Source organism: Somniosus microcephalus, chromosome 3 (assembly GCF_052327205.1).
Source record: "Somniosus microcephalus isolate GS21.2 chromosome 3, FLI_Smic_1.0, whole genome shotgun sequence".
NCBI classification, from domain to species: domain Eukaryota; kingdom Metazoa; phylum Chordata; class Chondrichthyes; order Squaliformes; family Somniosidae; genus Somniosus; species Somniosus microcephalus.
In genome coordinates, this window is record NC_140989.1 from 366823083 (window position 1) to 366844177 (window position 21095).

General features: G+C 49.3%; 1 protein-coding gene across 1 annotated transcript in view; it reads right to left on the reverse strand.

Annotated features, from left to right (window-relative positions):
• The window catches only part of col24a1 (collagen type XXIV alpha 1), a 677579-nt gene that overhangs the window by 87109 nt on the left and 569375 nt on the right, over window positions 1-21095 (reverse strand). The window contains exons 44-47 of the mRNA XM_085983549.1: window positions 20982-21035; window positions 13721-13774; window positions 9092-9145; window positions 6160-6267 (exon numbers count right to left, since the gene is read on the reverse strand). Of these exons, the coding sequence (XP_085839675.1) occupies window positions 6160-6267; window positions 9092-9145; window positions 13721-13774; window positions 20982-21035 (270 nt within the window). The remainder of the gene's footprint in view (window positions 1-6159; window positions 6268-9091; window positions 9146-13720; window positions 13775-20981; window positions 21036-21095) is intronic.

The following is a 21095-nucleotide window of genomic DNA, read 5'->3' on the forward strand; positions in this document are numbered from 1 at the left end:
TTGCACCTGCATGCTCTCCTTCAGTGACTGGTGCACAAGAACACCCAGGTCCCTCTGCACTTCCCCATCTCCCAATCTATTGCCATTTAGATAATAATCCACCCTCCTGTTTTTACCCCCAAAGTGGATAACCTCGCATTTATCCACATTATAGTGCATCTGCCACGTATCCGCCCATTCCCCCAACCTGTCCAAATCGCACTGTAGCCTCCTGACATCCTCATCAGAGCCCACCCCTCCTCCTAGTTTAGTGTCGTCAGCGAATTTGGAAATATTGCATCCAATTCCCTGATCCAGATCATTTATATATATTGTGAACAGCTGGGGTCCCAGGACAGATCCTTGCGGCACCCCGCTGGTCACTGCCTGCCACTCCGAAAACGAGCCGTTTATTCCAACTCTCTGTTTTCTATCCGCCAGCCAGTTCTCTATCCACGTTAATACTTTGCCCCCAATCCCATGAGCCTTAATTTTGCATGATAATCTTTTGTGTGGAACCTTATCGAAGGCTTTCTGGAAGTCAAGGTACACCACATCCACTGGCTCTCCCCCATCTATTTTACCAGTTACTTCCTCAAAAAATTCCAGCAGATTAGTCAAACACGATTTACCCTTTGTAAATCCATGTTGACTCTGTCCGATCCTTTCCCCATTTGTCAAGTGCTCCGCTATTTTATCCTTAATAATGGACTCTAGCATTTTGCCCACAACCGATGTAAGGCTTACTGGTCTATAATTCCCTGCTTTCTCTCTACCCCCCTTTTTAAATATTGGGGTAACATTAGCTACCCTCCAATCCACGGGTACTGTTCCCGAGTCAATGGAGTTCCGGAAGATGATCCTTAGAGCATCTGCTATCTCCAGGGCCACCTCCTTAAGTACCCTAGGATGTAGTTTATCAGGCCACACAAGAGGTTATTAAACAAAATTAGGGCTCATGGGATGGGGGTAATATACTAGCATGGATTGAGGATTGGTTAACGGACAGAAAACTGAGAGTAGGAATAAACAAGTCATTTTCGGGTTGGCAGGCTGTAACTAGTGGGGTACCGCAAGGATCGGCGCTTGGGCCTCAGCTATTCACAATCTACATCAATGATTAGGATGAGGGGATCAAATGTAATCTATCCAAGTTTGCTGATGATACAAAGCTAGTTGGGAATGTAAGTTGTGAGGAGGATGCAAAGAGGCTTCAAGGGGATATAGACAGGTAAGAACATGGCAAATGGAATACAGGAAACTCTCGATTTACCGGCACCTAAAATATCCGGAAATCTCTCTTAACCGGCAAAATTCAGGAGTAGGTTCAGGTAAGTTTTACTATATATTAGTGGCCGTGTAACCGGGGTTCCTGGATCTGTGGCCGTGTAACCGGGGTTCCTGCACCTGTTGCCATGGAACAGGGACGCCTGGATCTGTGGCCGTGTACGGGGCTCTCGTACCTTAGTAAGTATACCTCTCTGTAATCCGGACTTTTTGATCAACCGGCACCACGCCAGTCCCAGATAAAAAAGAGTTTCCTGTATAATGTGGAGAAATGTGAAGTTATCCACTTTGGTAGGAAAAATAGAAAAGCAGGGTATTTTTTAAATGGTGAGAGATTGGGAAATGTTGGTATTCAGAGGGACCTGGGTGTTCTTGTACACGAATCATTGAAAGTTAACATGCAGGTACAGCAAGCAATTAGGAAAGCAAATAGTATGTTGGCCTTTATTACAAGAGGATTTGAGTATAGGCGTAAAGATGTCTTACTGCAATTATATAGGGCCCTGGTGAGACCACACCTGGAGTATTTTATACAGTTTTGGTCTCCTTACCTAAGGAAGGATATACTTGCCATAGAGGGAGTGCAAAGGAGGTTCACCAGACTGGTTCCTGGGAGGGGGGGATTGTCCTATGGAGGAGAGATTGAGTAGACTAGGCCCATATTCCCTAGAGTTTAGAAGAATGAGAGGTGATCTCATTGAAACATACAACATTCTTACAGGGCTTGGCAGAGTAGATGCTGTGAGGATGTTTCCCCAGGCTGGGGAGTCTAGAACCAGGGGTCACAGTCTCAGAATAAGGGGTCGGCCATTTAGGACTGAGATGAGGTGGAATTTCTTCATTCAGAGGGTGGTGAATCTTTGGAATTCTCTACCCCAGAGAGCTGTGGAAACTCAGTCGTTGAGTATATTCAAGACAGAGATCGATAGATTTTTGGATATTAAGGGGTTCAAGGGATATGGGGATAGTGCAGGAAAGTGGAGTTGATGTAGGAGATCAGCCATGATCTTACTGAATGGCGGAGCAGGCTCGAGGGGCCGAATGGCCGACTCCTGCTCCTATTTCTTATCTTCTTATCTTCTTATGTTCTTATCTCTGTAACCCCCTCCAGCTCTACAAACCCCCAAGATATCTGCACTCCTCTAATTCTGGCCTCGAGCATCCCTGATTTTAACCGCTCCACCTTTAGTAGCTGTGCCTTAAGCTGCCAAGGCCCTAAGCTCTGGAATTCCCTCCCTAAACCTCTCCGCCTCTCTCTCCTCCTTTAAGATGCTCCTTAAAACCGACCTCTTTCACCAAGCTTTTGGTCTTCAGCCCTAATTTCTCCTTCTGTGGCTCGGTCTCATATTTTGTTTTATAAAATTATCAAGTTTTTGGATGAGACAACAGAGAGATTTGATGAGGGCAATGCGGTCGATGTGGTGTACATGGACTTCCAAAAGGCGTTCGATAAAGTGCCACATAATAGGCCTGCCAGCAAAGTTGAAGCCCATGGAATAAAAGGGACAGTGACAGCATGGATACGGAATTGGCTAAGTGACAGGAAACAGAGAGTAGTGGTGAACGTTGTTTTTCGGACTGGAGGAAAGTAGACAGTGGTGTTCCCCAGGGGTCAGTTCTAGGACCACCGCTTTTCTTGATATATATTAATGATGACTTGGTGTGGGTGTACAGGGCACAATTTCAAAATTTGCAGATGGCACAAAACTTGGAAGTATAGTGAATAGTGAGGAGGATAGTGAGGACATAGACAGGCTGGTGGAATGGGTGGACACGTGGCAGATGAAATTTAACGCAGAAAAGTGTAAAGTGATACATTTTGGTAAGAGAGGCAATATAAACTAAAGGGTACAATTCTAAAGGGGGTGCATGAACAGAGAGACCTGGGGGTATGTGTGCACAAATCGTTGAAGGTGGCAGGGCAGGTTGAGAAAGCAGTTAAAAAGGCATACGGGATCCTGGGCTTCATAAATAGAGGTATAGAGTACAAAAGCAAGGAAGTTATGATGATACTTTATAAAGCACTGGTTCGGCCACAACTGGAGTAGTGTGTCCAATTCTGGGCACTGCACTTTAGGAAGGATGTGACGGCCTTAGAGAGGGTGCAGAAAAGGTTTATGAGAATGATTCCAGGGATGAGGGACGTGGATAGACTGGAGAAACTGGGGTTGTTCTCCTTAGAGCAGAGAAGGTTGAGAGGAGATTTGACAGAGGTATTCAAAATCACAATGGGTCTAGACAGAGTAGATAGAGAGAAACTGTTCCCGTTGATGGAAGGGTCGAGAACCAGAGGACACAGTTTTAAGGTGATTGGCAAAAGAACCAAAGGTGACATGAGGAAAAACTTTTTTACGCAGCGAGTGGTTAGGATCTGGAATGCCCTGCCTGAAAGGGTGGTGGAGGCAGACTCAATCGTGGCTTTCAAAAGGGAATTGGATCAGTAGCTGAAGGAAAAAAATTTGAAGGGTTACGGGGAAAGGGCGGGGGAGTGGGACTAGCTGAAGTGTTCTTGCAGAGAGCCGGCACCGGCTCGACGGGCCGAATGGCCGCCTTCTGTGCTGGAACCATTCTATGATTTTATGAACATTCCTGTGAAGCGCCTTGGTATGCTTTACTACGTTAAAGGCGCTATATAAATACAATTGTTGTTGTTGTAGGGGTCACTGCACCCACTGTGACAGACAAGAAGGCTTGTGACATCAGGCAATGCAAATAGGTGTCTGAGTGATCTTCACCACGGCATCTGACCTAGCCTGTAAACCAAGAGAATCTTCTATTTTTCTGAAGAAGGTGTTTTCATTTAATAGAATCTCTGGGCTGGATTTTCATTGAGGAGGCAGGACTACAACTTTTGGGGTTGTAGTCCCGCCTCCATCGAGTTCTAGCCAACCGACGCGATTTTGACTTGATTGACCTTGTTGAGCCTGCCCAGCGGGCTCAGCAGGCCAATTAAGGGCCACCCGGCAACAGGTGGCGTCACAGATTGACATTTCATCTGTCAAGAGATTTTGACAGATGAAATATCAGCGTTTCACAGCTGTTTGAAGCTGACAAACACTGACAGTCTATACTCTAAGTTAATTCCTTCCTCTCAGGATGATTTAGAGATCTCTCCGGAACAGAAAGCAGAATGCTGCAGGTTTTGACAGATCGCGGCCATTCTGCTTTCTGTGCCGGTGAGATGAGGGACTCCCGAGACCTGAAGGAAGGAAGGCTGTAAAGGTAAGTACATGTAAGTAAAACTTCTTTAAACACTTTACACACACCAAACACACTTACCTTTGCACTCATGCACCCATCACTCACCTGAACACTGAACATCTCGACCCCTCCAAGCCCTTCATCCCGACAGCCCGCCTCGCTAACTTGGCGTGGTTTGGAGCCGTCGGGAATCCCACATTTCAACAGTGAAAATAAGGATTAGGCTAAAAACTGCCTGTTAACTACCTGTTAACAGGCAGTTAATTGGCACTAATCCCTTCCTGCCTCGGGTAGGCGGGTCCCAGTGCGGGGCGGGTACTCGCCTCCTTTGAAACGGGCATGGAGGCAGGTTGGAGACGGGATGGGTTCGTGCCACCCAATTTCAAGATTTTAACCCCCCACATGCCTCCAATCCCGCCTCCGTGACTCAATGAAAATCCTGCCCATAGAATCTCACAGCACAGAAGGTGGCCATTCGGCCCATTATGCCTGTGCCGGCTCTTTGAAAGAGCTCTCCAATTAGTCCCACTCCCTGCTCTTTCACCGTGGCCCTGCAAGTATTTCTCCCCTTCAAGTATTTATTCAATTCCCTTTGGAAAGTTCCTATTGAATCTGCTTCCACCGCCCTTTCAGGCAGCACTTTCCAGATCACAACAACTCGCTGCGTAAAAACATTCTCCTCATCTCCCCTCTGGAAGTGTTTGCCATTGACACTGGGGGCAGGATTTTCATTGGGCCGTGGAGGCGGGATTGGAGGCGTGTGGGGGGTTAAAATCCTGAAATCGGGGGTCCCGACCCCATCCCGCCCCCAACCCGCCTCCATGTCAGTTTCAAAGGAGGCGGGTACCCACCCCACACTGGGACCCGCCTCCCCGAGGCGGGAAGGGGATTAGTGCCAATTAACTGCCTGTTAACAGGTAGTAACAGGCAGTTTTTAGCCTAATCCCTATTTTTAAGGTTGAAGTGTGGGATTCCCGACGGCTCCAAACCACACCAAGTTAGCGAGGTGGACCGTCGGGATGAAGGGCTTGGAGGGGTCGAGATGTCCGGTGTTCAGGTGAGTGATGGGTGCATGAGTGCAAAGGTAAGTGTGTTTGGTGTGTGTAAAGGTGTTTAAAGAAGTTTTACATACCTTTACTTACCTTTACAGCCTTCCTTCCTTCCGGTCTCGGGAGTCCCTCATCTCACCGGCACAGAAAGCAGAATGGCTGTGAGCTGTCAAAAATTGCAGCATTCAGCTTTCTGTTCTGAGGAGATCTCTAAATCATCCTGAGAGGAAGGAATTAACTTAGAGTACAGATTGTCAGTGTTTGACAGCTTCAAACAGCTGTGAAACGCTGATATTTCATCTGTCAAAAGGTCTTGACAGATGAAATGTCAATCTGTGACGTCACCTGTTGCTGGGTGGCCCCTAATTGGCCTGCTGAGCTCGCTGGGCGGGCTCAACAAGGTCAATCAAGTCAAAATCGCGTGGGTTGGCTAGAACTCGATGGAGGCGGGACTACAACCCCGAAAGTTGTAGTCCCGCCTCCTACCCGACTCCTCCATGAAAATCCAGCCCATGATGCCTGAAATGGGAGGTTGTCGCTCCTCAGTCCAAACATCTCTCATCTCGTTCAGCACGAAATTCATGGGCAAAAAATGTTGACATTTTCAAGCTTTACAGGGATTTGAAACACAGAACATACTTACAGGATTCCCACGATTTCCAGGCGATCCCGGCTTTCCGATATTCCCAGCGTTTCCTCTTAGTCCTGGGTGCCCCGCTGCTCCTTTTTCACCAGTTGGTCCAGTGAGTCCCTGTAAAACAAGCCCAGAAAATGGCTACTGGGGAACTTTTAAATAACGTGCGGTTCCTTTCTAATTTTGCTCTTGGGTTGTGGGCGACGCTGGGAAAGCTGCAATAATCGCCCATCCATCCCTAGTTTCCACGAGAATGCGCTCGTGCGATTTCTCCTTGAGTCACTGCGGACAAGTTTTACAACTCAGCGTCTTGCTTGTCAACTTCAGAGGGTGTTCGGAGTCAGCGACAGAGAAGCTCAGAAGCACTGCCGGAGTGGGACATCTCAGGCCGTGCCCCACGAGTTCGACCTATACCCTCACCCTACAGCTCGAAAAACTTTTGCTCCGCAACTTGCTGGGCGTGCGAGCTGATAACGGCGCGGCAAGGGCAATGGGGCGTCTGGGGCCTCGGTGAACGACGGGACCAACCGTCTATCTCCTCAACCAATGAGATTGAAGGATTGAGAAAGAAACAGGAATGATGGAGAAGGAAATCGGGTGAATTAGAGTCAAATCAAGGCTATAAAGAGAGGGAAAGAATGATTGGTGATAGAAGAGACAGAAGGGAAGAGTAAGAAATAAATTAAAAATTAAGTTTTACATTTTATAAATCTCTAACAACAATTTACCACCTGCAGGAATGAGACTCCACAGTTTCAATTATTCCTTTTCTGGGCTGGAGAGGTTGAGCGGCATTGCAGGAACATAAATCTCCTCATTAAATGGATCCTTTCGCTGTTAAGTTCCAGCCCTATCTTTGTGCGGCGGGTTTAATGGGCGATTAATGCACAAATGCAGCAACTTCACGAAACTCACGGGGAGGCTGAGGGCGAGATGCCGTTTTTGTGCAGTGACGCAAATCGTCCAGCAACTTGTGGCGATTTGCAACTCACGCCGTGTCTCTACTTCGCCACACATTGTCGGGCGACTTACACATTAATAATGGTGAGCACCGTTAAACTCAGCGTTATTTTCCCAGCAAATTCTGGGCCAATGTGGGACTGGAGTCACGTAGGTCAAACTGAGCAGGCGCGGCGAGTTAATTTCCTTGGAAGACATTAACCGACCAGTTTCTAATCCAGCAACCTTTCTTCTGGTGATAGCTCATCCATTACCAGATTTATTGAATTTAATTTCACTATTTGCTGTGTGGGATTTGAACTTGCAAGTAGCATAACTACTAAACCACCATGCCCTTGCTTTCCTTACTTGAATTCCTCACTTTTTTAACTATTTTCTTTCTCTTTTTATGTTCCCTTGTATCATGCATTTCATCGTCCATCCCTTATTTTAACTATGTTCCTCAGTGTAGTTATGAGCGCTCAGTAGCAGGTTTGGGAGGTGCTGTCGAAGAAGCCTTGGCGAGTTGCTGCAGTGCATCTTGTAGATGGTACACACTGCAGCCACGGTGCGCCGGTGGTGGAGGGAGTGAATGTTTAAGGTGGTGGATGGGGTGCCAATCAAGCGGGCTGCTTTGTCCTGGATGGTGTCGAGCTTCTTGAGTGTTGTTGGAGCTGCACTCATCCAGGCAAGTGGAGAGTATTCCATCGCACTCCTGACTTGTGCCTTGTAGATGGTGGAAAGGCTTTGGGGAGTCAGGAGGTGAGACACTCGCCGCAGAATACCCAGCCTCTGACCTGCTCTTGTTTCCACAGTATTTATGTGGCTGGTCCAGTTAAGCTTCTGGTCAATGGTGACCCCCAGGATGTTGATGGTGGGGGATTCGGCGATGGTAATGCCGTTGAATGTCAAGGGGCAGTGGTTAGACTCTCTCTTGTTGGAGATAGTCATTGCCTGGCACTTGTGTGGTGTGAATGTTATTTGCCACTTATCAACCCAAGCCTGCATGTTGTCCAGGTCTTGCTGCATGCATGCACGGACTACTTCATTATCTGAGAAATTCCAAATGGAACTGAACACTGTGCAGTCATCAGCCAACATCCCCACTTCTGACCTTATGATGGAGGGTAGATTATTGATGAAGCAACTGAAGATGGTTGGTCCTAGGACACTGCCCTGTGGAACTCCTGCAGCGATGTCCTGGGGCTGAGATGATTGACCTCCAACCACCACAACCATCTTCCTTTGTGCTAGGTATGACTCCAGCCAGTGGAGCATTTCCCCCCCCCACCCCCGATTCTCACTGACTTCAGTTTTACTAGGGCTCCTTGACGCCACACTCAGTCAAATGCTGCCTTGAGTTTAAGGGCGGTCCCATTTGACTCACCTCTGGAATTCAGCTCTTTTGGAACAAGGTTGTAATGAGATCTGGAGCCGAGTGGTCCTGGCCGAACCGAAACAGAGCATCGGTGAGCAGGTAATTGGTGAGTTAGTGCTGCTTGATAGCACTGTCGGACAAGTAAACAGTGCTCATAAAGGCAAGGGATCACACTGCTAGGAAGCATGTCAGGCAGCAAGCATCTGTACCAAGCACTGTTTGACCAAGCATAACACAGTTAGATGCAGAGTACATCACTTTACTCCACCAATGTGTCATTTCCTACTTCCTACACCAATGTGTGAATGAGATGGCCAATTTAGCAACAAATAGTGGCAAATTAGGAGGCATTTTCTGCTCTGGCCCTCTGGCCACCAGAAACTGGATTGAGTGGCGCGAGAACTGCATCTATTTTGACTTGTGCACTGCCGTACGGGAAGATAGATACCTTGGCAATGGAATTTGGCTTGAAGATTATCTGAGCTGGTTGCACAAATTAAGCAATGCTGTTTCGCTCTGTTCTTTTCTCCAATTCTACTTCATAATAGGGAAAGGAAATAAATTCCCCAGCTGTGTGAGGGTTCAAGAAGTCGGTATAATATGAATGTAACGAGGGCTACTCACCGACAGGCCTGGTGTCCCAGCTTCTCCACGAGATCCTTTTGCCCTCTTTTCCCCCTGTAAACATGACAGACAGCTCGGAATTAACATTAAGTTACAAGATACTTACTTTCGAGTTTTAAAAATAGGTGAGTGCATAATTCAATCAATATTCTCTTTTGTCCACCCATGCTTATAGAATCGTAGAACGATACGGCACAGAAGGAGGCCATTCAGCCCCTCGTGCCTGTGCCAGCTCTGTGAAAGCGCTCTCCAATTAGTCCCACTCCCCCGGCTCTTTCCCCAGAGCCCCGCAATTCTCTCCCCTTCAAGTATTTTTCCAGTTCTGACGAAGGGTCATTGATCTGAAACGTCAACTCTGTTTCTCTCTCCACAAAGTAGAATTTCTAAATTTGTCGACAACACCAAACTTGGGGGTGTGGCAAACAGTGAGGATGATACCAATCAACTGCAGCAGGACATAGAAAGGCTAGCAGAATGGGCAGACAAGTGGCAGATGGAGTTTAATACAGAGAAGTGTGAGGTGATGCATTTTGGCAGAAGGAACAGGGAGCGGCAATATACATTTAATGGCACAGTTTTAAGGAGTATGCAGGGACAGAGGGACCTGGGAGTTAAGGTGCATAGGTCCCTGAAGGTGGCGGGACATATTGAGAGAGTGGTTAACAAAGCATATGGGATCTTGGGTTTCATAAATAGAGGTATTGAGTACAAAAGTAGAGAAGTTATGCTGAACCTTTATAAAGCGTTGGTTAGGCCACAACTGGAGTATTGCGTCCAGTTCTGGTCACCACACTTTAGGAAGGATGTGAAGGCCCTTGAGAGGGTGCAGAGGAGATTTACCAGAATGGTTCCGGGGATGGGGGATCTTAGCTACAAGGACAGGGAGAAGCTGGATTTGTTTTCATTAGAGCAAAGGAGGTTGCGGGGTGATTTGATAGAGGTGTACAAGATTATGAAGGGTTTGGATAGGCTAGATGGGGAAAGGCTGTTCCCATTAGTTGATGGTACAAGGACTAGGGGACACAGATTTAAGGTTTTGGGCAAGAGATACAGGGGGGAATGTGAGGAAAAACTTTTTTACGCAGCGAGTGGTGAGGACCTGGAACTCGCTGCCGACGGAAGTGGTGGAAGTGGACACACTCAATGTTTTCAAGGGGAGACTGGATAGGCACTTGAGAGAAATAAACATGCAGGGTTACGAGGATAGAGCGGGGGAATGGGACTGACTGGATTGCTGTGCAGAGAGCCAGCACGGACTCGATGGGCTGAATGGCCTCCTTCTGTGCCGTTATGACTCGATGACTCTAGGAGATGCTGCCTGACCTGCTGAGCATTTCCAGCATTTTATGTTTTTACTTAAGATTTCCAGCATCCGCTGTATTTTACTGCTGTTTAAGTATTTCTCCAATTCCCCTTTTGAAAGCTACCATTGAATCTGCTTCCACCGCCCTTTCAGGCAGCGCGTTCTAGATCACAAAAACACACTGTGTATAACAAAAAATTCTCCTCATCTCCCCTCTGGTTCTTTTGACGATGACCTTAAATCCTGCCAGTGGGAACTGTTTCTCCCCAGTTAACCTATCAAAACCCCACGTTTGCTTATAATATTGCGATGACGTATCAAGCTCTGTTCCTGTTATTTTGCTTGAAGGATTTTAGAATTTAGAATCAAGATTCAAATATTTCTACCAATTGCTAACAAATTAAAAATCTAAAACTCCCCCAAAAAATACATTTTAATTATTATTTTTTTGTCAAAACAAATTGAGAACACCCCGCATTAAATAAAATAATCTGGCTACTTTCTCTTTCCTAGCACAAGAGCCCTGAAGACAAATGTAGCAATCTCTACTGTTGCCTAGACACAGTCACTATCACTGACTCCACAGGCTGGAGAAGCTGGGATTGTTCTCCTTAGAGCAGTGAAGGTTAAGAGGAGATTTAACAGAGGTGTTCAACATCATGAAGGGTTTTGACACAGTAAATAAGGAGAAACTGTTTCCAGTGGCAGGAGGGTCGGTAACCAGAGGACACAGATTGAAGGTAACTGGCTAAAGAACCAGAGGGGAGACGAGGAATGTTCCCTTCAAGCTGTGCGGCATCGCAGCGCTCCAAGGGTCCTGCGCAGCCGGCGAGCTGGCTTTTACACTGGAAAAAAAACCGCGCATGTGCAGAATTTTGAATGGGCCGCGCGGCCCCCCAAAAAATTACAGGGAAAAATGGAGATGAGAAGAATTTTTTGTTACGCAGCGAGTTGTCGTGATCTGGAATGCGCTGCCTGAAAGGGCGGTGGAAGCAGATTCAATAGGAACTTTCAAAAGGGAATTGGATAAATACTTGAAGGGGAAAGATTTGCAGGGCTCTGGGGAAAGAGCAGGGGAGAGTGGGACTAATTGGAGAGCACTTTCAAAAAGCTGGCACAGGCAAGATGGGCCGAATGGCCTCCTATTGTTCTACGGTTTTATATCTATTGGCCCAGAAATTCGGGTCGGGGGCTCCCGCGGGTGCAAGTCTCCGACCTGCACTTACCTATCACGCCGGCCGTTGTGCTGTGGGCCCGCGTGGGATTCCGATCCTGGGCCTCCTCCAACTGCCGGCGCGCAGTGCTTGCGTATCCCAGGGGCGCAGTTAGTTCGAAGCGTCCCCTGGGATCACGTGGGCCATGGAGAGCCAATGGTAGCAGGGAATCTGTATTCATAGATTTGACAGGAAGTCCTATCAAATCTATGAATACAATTCAGTCCCAAAACATCATTAAAACTTCAAATAATTTTTTTTTTAATCACATTTTTAAAATAACTATAAATTACATAAAATAACTATTTTAAACAATAATTTAAATTTTTGAAAAAATTAATTGCAGTTTCTAACGGGGCTAAAAATAAACTTACCTTTCTTTAAAGTATTTAAAAATAATAAACCTGTGGAAAAAATGTTTTAATTTTACTTAATTCACCACTTACCTTGTTAAAAGCAGGCCTTATGACTGCTTTTTATAAGCGTAGCTGCTGGAGACTTACCCTCCCAGAGAAACCTGGAAAAAAAATGGAAGTTCTAGGCGAACGCGCTGCCTCTCCTGCGCACGCGTTCGACCTGTAAACCCCTTACTTCAAGGGAACGGAAGTTCTGGTTTCCCGCGCATGCGCAGTGCACGCACGAAACCGGCACTTTCGTTGGGCCTACGCGTGAGTACCCAGCGCGTACTCACCCATGGGGACCCGAAGTTCTGGCCCATTATTCTTTAAATTCACTAGACACAGCTCGCATTACAAAAACTCGATGAGGTACAATAGAGCAATAGTTAGGAGCTTGCTTTGTACTTTATAAATGCAGAAAGTATTGCAGCTAGTTTGCTCTATGAAACATGATAATGCAACTTGCACAGAGGCGGAAGAGGCTCGAGGGGCTCAATGGCCTGCTCCTGTTCCTAAGCTCCAGCGTATCCAGATGTTTGCGCAGTAAGCTCACACTGTCTGGACAATTGTGTTCTGCTCGCTCCCCAAGGTAGTCGCGTCAAAACCCGATGCCAAACCACATCAACAGCCTGGAACTGATTTTATTGCCGTTTAATGTAAATTGCTCACAGTCGGCAAAAGGAGAAGGATATTGGAGAAAATACAGGGGTGAAATTACTCCTCATCAGCCCTGTTTTTCTGGGCAAAAATGTTACTTTTGGAGGACTGATTTCGGGTATGCGATTTCTCCGGCCCAGCTCCCACCGAATGAACACAACATGAGAGAGCGAGGAATAGAAAAAGACTTGCATTTCTATAGCGCCTTGCATGACCTCGGGGCGTTCCAAAGTGCTTTACAGCCAATGAAGCACTTTTTAAACCGTAGACGCTGTTGTAATGCAGGGAAGCGCGGCAGCCAATTTGCGCACAGCAAGATCCCACAAACAGCAATGTGATAATGACCCAGATAATCTGTTTTTAGTGATGATGATTGCGGGATAAATATTGGCCAGGATAGCGGGTTAATTCCCCTGCTCTTCTTTGAAATAGTGGCCGCGGGATTTTTTACATCCACCTGAGAGGGCAGACGGGGCCTCGGTTTAACTTCTCATCTGAAAGACAGCTCCTCCGACAGTGCAGCACTCCCTCAGCACTGCACTGGAGCATCAGCCTATATTTTTGTGCTCTGGTTTCTGGAGTGGGATTATGAACACACAACCGTTTTTTTAAATTTGTTCACGGGATGTGGGCGTCACTGGCAAGGCCAGCATTTATTACCCATCTCTAATTGCCCTTGAGAAGGTGGTGGTGAGCCGCCTTCTTGAACCGCTGCAGTCCGTGTGGTGAAGATGCTCCCACAGTGCTGTTAGGGAGGGAGTTCCAGGATTTTGACCCAGCAACGATGAAGGAACGGCGATATATTTCCAAGTCAGGATGGTGTGTGACTTGGAGGGGAGCTTGGAGGTGGCGGTGTTCCCATGCGCCTGCTGCCCTTGTCCTTCTAGGTGGAAGAGGTCGCGGGTTTGGGAGGTGCTGCTGAATTAAAGGCGAGAGTGCTACCCACTGAACCATGGCTGACACAATATTACCACCCGGGATTAGCTTAGCACTCGGCCTGCTAGACAGTAGTCGAACTAGCAGGGCCCATTCTTAATTTTGGCTGATGTGTACGTACCTTAGATCCTCTTTCTCCTTTAGGCCCGCGTTCTCCTAATTCACCAGGATGTCCCTGGATAGAGGAAAAACAAACATGCCGACATGAATTTGGAGTATTAACAGTATAGAAAGAAGAACTTGAATTTATACAGTGCCTTTCACAGAGTTCTTCACAGTTAGCAAAGTACTTTTTTGAAGTGAAGACACTATTATTCTGTAGGGACATGCATTAGCTAATATATGCTCAGCAAGATCCCACAAACAGCAATGTGATAATGACCAGAAATTGGGCCATATTTTCCGATTGGAGGCTTCCTGCGTGCGGAGGCCTCCGATCTGGAAAAAATCTACGCCCTTACCGGAGGGCTCCCGAGGTGCGGACACTTCCGCTCCTGGGCCTGTCCACACTCGGAATGCGCAGGGCCCACGTATCCCAGAGGTGCAGGCGGTTCGCAAGCGTCCCTGGGATCACGTAGGCCATGGGGAGCCAATAGGAGAAGCAAATCTCCCTTCATACACTTGACAGATAGACCTGTCAAATATATGAATGGAGATCATCCCAAAAACAAACTAAATCATTAAATAAAAATTTTTTTAAATCACATTTTCTAAATGAGTTAAAATTACAATAAATTAAATATTTTAAACAAAAATTTAATTTTTTGAAAAAATAATTAATTTTTTTTACGGGGCTAAAAATGAACTTACCTTTTTTAAAAGTACTTTTAAATTATAAATGAGTGAAAATTTAAAAAAAAAACTTTTTTCGACACTTATGCTGGTAAAAGCAGGCCTTACACCTGCTTTTACCAGGTGTGAGATTTCTAAGGGTTTTCTGCGGGCGGAGCTGCTCCAGAAAGCGGGACTCTCCCCCCACAGAGGCCCTTTTCCAGGGCAGGCGTCCGATCTGTCAAGAGCATTCTCGACAGATCGGAAATGCCGGTTTTCAGCGCAGGCGCTTTCCATGCCTGAAACCGGCATTTCTGATGTCCCTACGGGTGAATACACAGCCCGTACACACCCGTAGGCATCGGAATATACGGCCCAATCTGTTGGTGCGGAATAAATATTGGCCTGGACACCAGGGAGAACTCCCCTGCTCTTCTTCGAAATAATGGCCGTGGGATCATTTACGTCCACCTGAGAGAGCACACAGGGCCTCGGTTTAACGTCTCGTCCACCTCCGACAGTGCAGCGCTGGCTCAGTACTGCCCCTCCGACAGTGCAGCATTCCCTCAGTACTGCCCCTCTGACAGTGCAGCGCTCCCTCAGTACTGCCCCTCCGACAGTGCAGCGTTCCCTCAGTACTGCCCTTCCGACAGTGCAGCGTTCCCTCAGTACTGCCCCTCCAACAGTGCAGCGCTCCCTCAGTACTGCCCCTCCAACAGTGCAGCACTCCCTCAGTACTGCCCCTCCAACAGTGCAGCACTCCCTCAGTACTGCCCCTCTGACAGTGCAGCGCTCCCTCAGTACTGCCCCTCCGACAGTGCAGCACTCCCTCAGTACTGCCCCTCCGACAGTGCGGCACGCCCTTAGTACTGCCACTCCGACATTGCAGCACTCCCTCCGTACTGCCCCTCCGACAGTGCAGCGCTCCCTCAGTACTGCCCCTCCGACAGTGCAGCATTCCTCAGTACTGCCCCTCTGACATTGCGGCGCTCCCTCAGTACTGCCCCTCCGACAGTGCGGCACTCCCTCAGTACTGCCCCTCCGACAGTGCAGTGCTCCCTCAGTACTGCCCCTCCGACAGTGCAGCGCTCCCTCAGTACTGCACTGGGGTCTTAGCCTAGATTACGTGCTCAGGTTATAGAAACATAGAAACATAGAAGATAGAAGCAGGAGTAGGCCATTCGGCCCCTCGAGCCTGCTCCGCCATTCAATGCAATCATGGCTGATCATCCATGCTTTCTCTCCATACCCCTTGATCCCTCTAGCCTTAAGAAATATATCCAACTCCTTCTTGAATATATATTTAAAATGTATTGGCCTCTACTGCCTTCTGTGGTAGAGAATTCCACAGGTTCACCACTCTCTGAGTGAAGAAATTCCTCCTCATTTCTGTCCTAAAAGGCCTACCCCTTATCCTTAGACTGTGACCTCTGGTTCTGGACTCCCCGACCATCGGGAACATCCTCCCTGCATCTAGTCTGTCCAGTCCTGCCAGAATTTTATAAGTTTCAATGAGATCCCCTCTCATTCTTCTAAACTCCAGCGAGTACAAGCCCAATCGTCCCAATCTCTCCTCATACGTCATTCCTGCCAGCCCAGGTATCAGCCTGGTGAAGCTTCGCTGAACTCCTTGTGGTAAACCACTGTTTGTATTCCTGTTTGTCCTGTTTGTATTCCACTGTGTACATGCCTGGACATGCCTCGGCTGACTCCTCCCACAGGTCCTAGTATAAAGGTGACTGCTCCCCAGCCCTTAGTATCATGGACCGGTCGACCACGCGAGGCAGACCTCCATTCTGTTGTTAATAAAAGCCTTTAGTTACTCTTCTAACTCTCAGTCTTTTATGAGTAATTGATAGCGCATCAATTTTATTAACAACATTTTTATAATGGAGAAGATCCTCACACCAGCATGCCTGGACTTAGATCATCGGGAGGCGGACTCATCCACCAAGTTTACTCACTGGCTTAAGTGTTTCGAAAAATTCCTGACCGCCTCCGAAGCAATCAAATCGGACGAGGACAAACTGGATGTCCTGACCTCCAAAGTGAACCACCGAGTGTACTCGGTCATCCAAGACGCGACCTCGTACGCGGACGCTATCAAGCTCCTCAAGGACCAGTACACGCGCCCAGTGAACGAAGTGTACGCCAGGCACCTCCTGGGGAGTCGTAAACAACAACCTGGGGAATCGACCGTGGAATACCTTCAGGCACTGTCTGTGCTTGGCCGGGCCTGTGGTTGTAAGGATGTAAAGGCCGCCGTGTACACAGAGGAACTTATCCGGGACGCTTTTGTAGCGGGCCACAGATCCAATTACACCCGACAGCGACTGTTGGAGCAGAGTAACCTCGACCTCAACAAGGCCTCTGAACTCGCACTATCGTTGGATGCAGCCTACCAGGGCATGGATGCCTACTCCTCTGCACCGTGGACGCCGCGGGGAATGACAGCCTGGGACACGGTAGGACCGCCTCATAGCGCCGTGCCACCCCAGCCACACCCCAACAACGGCCCAACTACCGCAGCAGTGTCCCAAGGCCAGAAATGCTACTTCTGTGGCCAGGCAAAACACCCCAGAGCGCGCTGCCTGGCGAAAAACGCGATCTGCTCGGGCTGCGGGAAGAAGGGACACTACGCTAGCGTCTGCAGGGCCAAAGCCACCCCGAACCCCAGCAGCGCCGCATGTGGGCCATGCGGGCCGCCATCTTGGACCTCCCCGGCCATGTGCGAATCACCGGTACAGCAGCCATTTTGGACGCCTCCAGCCACATGGGGATCATGGACGCCGCCATCTTGGACGACAGCCGGGACGCAGCAGGCCCCCGACACCGCCTCATCTGATACCCGCAGCGACACACCGACCCCTACGCTGGCATCCGTTACACTGGACCAAGCGAGACCGCACCAACTGGCCAGTTCCACAATGGACATTAAGGTAAATGGTCACGATACAATCTGCCTTTTTGACTCTGGGAGCACGGAGAGCTTCATCCACCCCGACACGGTGCGGCGTTGCTCTCTCCCAGTCCTGCCTGCGCAACAGCGGATTTCTATGGCCTCCGAGTCCCAGTCGGCGGACATCGGCGGCTACTGCGTGGTGACACTCGTAGTAGACGGGACCGTGTACGATCATTTTAAACTTCTGGTCCTGCCTGACCTCTGCGCTGCCGTCCTGCTGGGGTTAGATTTTCAGTGCCACCTTAAAAGTGTTACGATGGCGTACGGTGGACCCCTACCCCCACTCACAGTCCGCAGCCAGCAGCTTCCAAACTGCCCGCCGCGCACCAGGTGCAACCTCTCCACACTCAGAGTCACCCCCCCCCAACTGTTTGCTAACCTCACCCCCGACTGTAAGCCCATCGCCACAAAGAGCAGGCGATACAGTGCCGGGGACAGGGTTTTCATTAAAACCGAAGTGGAGCGGCTCCTGAAAGAAGGGATTATTGAGGGCAGCACCAGCCCCTGGCGAGCCCAGGTTGTGGTCGTTAAGACCGGCGAGAAGCAGCGCCTGGTCATCGACTACAGCCAGACAATAAATCGCTACACCCTGCTGGACGCCTACCCACTCCCCCGTATAGCTGATATGGTCAACCAGATCGCGCAGTACCGCGTCTTCTCGACCATTGACCTGAAATCAGCGTACCACCAGCTCCCCATCCGCCCTGAGGACCGCCAGTACACTGCCTTTGAGGCAAACGGCTGCCTCTATCACTTCCTTAGGGTTCCCTTTGGCGTCACCAACGGGGTCTCCGTCTTCCAAAGGGAGATGGACCGGATGGTAGATCAAAATGCGTTGCAGGCCACTTTCCCATATCTGGACAATGTGACCATCTGCGGCCGTGACTTGCAGGACCATGACGCAAACCTCGAAAAATTCCTCCGCACCGCCCAACTCCTAAACCTGACATATAACAAGGAGAAGTGCATATTCCGCACAAACCGCCTCGCCATCCTTGGCTGTGTTGTGGAACACGGAGTCATCGGCCCCGACCCCGACCGGATGCGTCCCCTTATGGAACTTCCACTGCCCCACTGCCTCAAGGCCCTGAAGAGGTGCCTAGGGTTTTTCTCCTATTACGCCCAGTGGGTCCCCTACTATGCGGACAAGGCCCGTCCGCTGATCAAGTCCACCTCTTTTCCCTTGACGGCAGAGGCCCGCTTAGCCTTCCACCGTATCAAGGAGGACATTGCCAAAGCCACCATGCACGCAGTGGACGAATCCATCCCCTTCCAGGTGGAAAGCGACGCGTCTGACTTTGCCCTGGCCGCTACCCTCAATCAGGCGGGGAGACCCGTGGCCTTCTTTTCACGAACCCTCCAAGGCCCGGAGACCAGACACTCCGCTGTTGAGAAGGAGGCCCAGGCGATTGTGGAGGCTGTGCGTCATTGGAGGCACTACCTGGCCGGAAAACGATTTACCCTGCTCACTGACCAGCGTTCAGTTGCTTTTATGTTTAACAACAAGCAGAGGGGCAAAATCAAAAATGACAAGATCTTGAGGTGGAGAATCGAACTTTCCACCTACAACTACGAGATCTTGTACCGGCCCGGGAAGCTAAATGAACCCCCGGATGCGCTATCGCGTGGCACCTGCGCCAGCGCGCAGATCGATAGACTGCGGGCCCTCCACAATGACCTCTGCCACCCGGGGGTCACCAGGTTCTTCCACTTCATCAAGGCCCGCAACCTGCCTTACTCTATTGAGGAGGTCAGGACCATGACCAGGAACTGCCAAGTCTGCGCTGAGTGCAAACCGCACTTTTATAGACCAGACAGGGCCCACCTGATAAAAGCCACTCGCCCCTTCGAGCGCCTGAGCGTCGATTTTAAAGGGCCTCTCCCCTCCTCCGACCGCAATGTGTACTTCCTCAATATTATTGATGAGTACTCCCGTTTCCCGTTCGCCTTCCCCTGCCCGGACATGACCAGTGCCACGGTCATTAAATGTCTGAACAACCTCTTCACCCTGTTCGGCTTCCCCAGCTATATCCATAGCGACCGGGGCTCATCGTTTATGAGCGACGAACTCCGTCAGTACCTGCTAACTAGGGGTATTGCCACAAGCAGGACCACCAGTTACAACCCCCGGGGGAACGGACAGGTGGAAAGAGAAAATGCGACAGTTTGGAAGGCCGTCCTGCTAGCCTTAAAGTCTAGGGGCCTTCCAACCTCCCGCTGGCAGGATGTGCTCCCCGATGCGCTCCACTCTATTCGGTCACTGCTCTGCACTGCCACTAACGCCACCCCTCATGAGAAAATGTTTGTCTTCCCAAGGAAGTGCACATCGGGGACATCGCTACCGCCATGGCTGACGTCCCCAGGGCCGGTCCTACTGAGAAGACACGTGAGGACCCATAAAACGGACCCCCTGGTCGAGAGGGTCGACCTCCTCCACGCCAACCCCCAGTATGCTTACATCGCATACCCGGACGGGCGGGAGGACACAGTCTCCATAAGAGACCTTGCACCCTCGGGGGCCGCAGTAACCCACTACCCACTACCACCCCCCCCCACGATCCGATATCCAGCCCCAGCAGACGGCAGGCCTGGGCCCCGCGACCCGCTCGACATCTACGAGGACGACACGCCTGTGCCACAGCCTACGCTGGACTCGACGCCGGAAACTTCACTACCCCTGCCGTCGCCACGCAGATCACAGCGGCAGACAAGACCTCCGGAGAGACTCCAATACACTAACTTTTAATACACTTCACCCCGCCGGACTCAATTTTAAACAAGGGGTGAATGTGGTAAACCACTGTTTGTATTCCTGTTTGTCCTGTTTGTATTCCACTGTGTACATGCCTGGACATGCCTCGGCTGACTCCTCCCACAGGTCCTAGTATAAAGGTGACTGCTCCCCAGCCCTTAGTATCATGGACCGGTCAACCACGCGAGGCAGACCTCCATTCTGTTGTTAATAAAAGCCTTTAGTTACTCTTCTAACTCTCAGTCTTTTATGAGTAATTGATAGCGCATCACTCCTTCCATGGCAAGAATATCCTTCCTCAGATAAGGCAACCAAAACTGCACACAATACTCAAGATGTGGTCTCACCAAGGCCCTGTACAACTGCAGCAAGACATCCTTGCTCCTGTACTCAAACCCTCTCGCTACGAAGGCCAACATACCATTTGCCTTCTTAGCCGCCTGCAGCACCTGCATGCTTACCTTCAGCGACTGGTGCACAAGGACACCCAGGTCTCGTTGCACTTCCCCTTTTCCCAATCTATTGCCATTCAGATAATAATCTGCCTTCCTGTTTTTGCCACCAAAGTGGATAACCTCACATTTATCCACGTTATATTGCATCTGCCATGCTTCTGCCCAATCACCCAACCTGTCCAAATCATCCTGTAGTTTCTCGGCATCCTCCTCACAGCACACACGCCCACCCAGCTTTGTGTCGTCTGCAAATTTGGAGATATTACATCTAGTTCCCTTGTCTAGATCATTAATATATATTGTGAACAGCTGGGGTCCAAGGACTTGAACATCTGGACCTGCTGACTCAGGGGCGAGTGGTCACTGTGAGCCATGGCTGACACCTAACAGGATATTAACTGCATAACCATGTGGTCAAAGTTTTGTTTTTGAAATGCTGTACCGGTGCTCCTTGCTGTCCAGCAGCTCCTCTCAGTCCTGTTAAACCTGCATAACCCTGTTAAGCACAATGGTAAAACAGTCATTAGGCAGATATCTAGGCAATACATTTTATTTT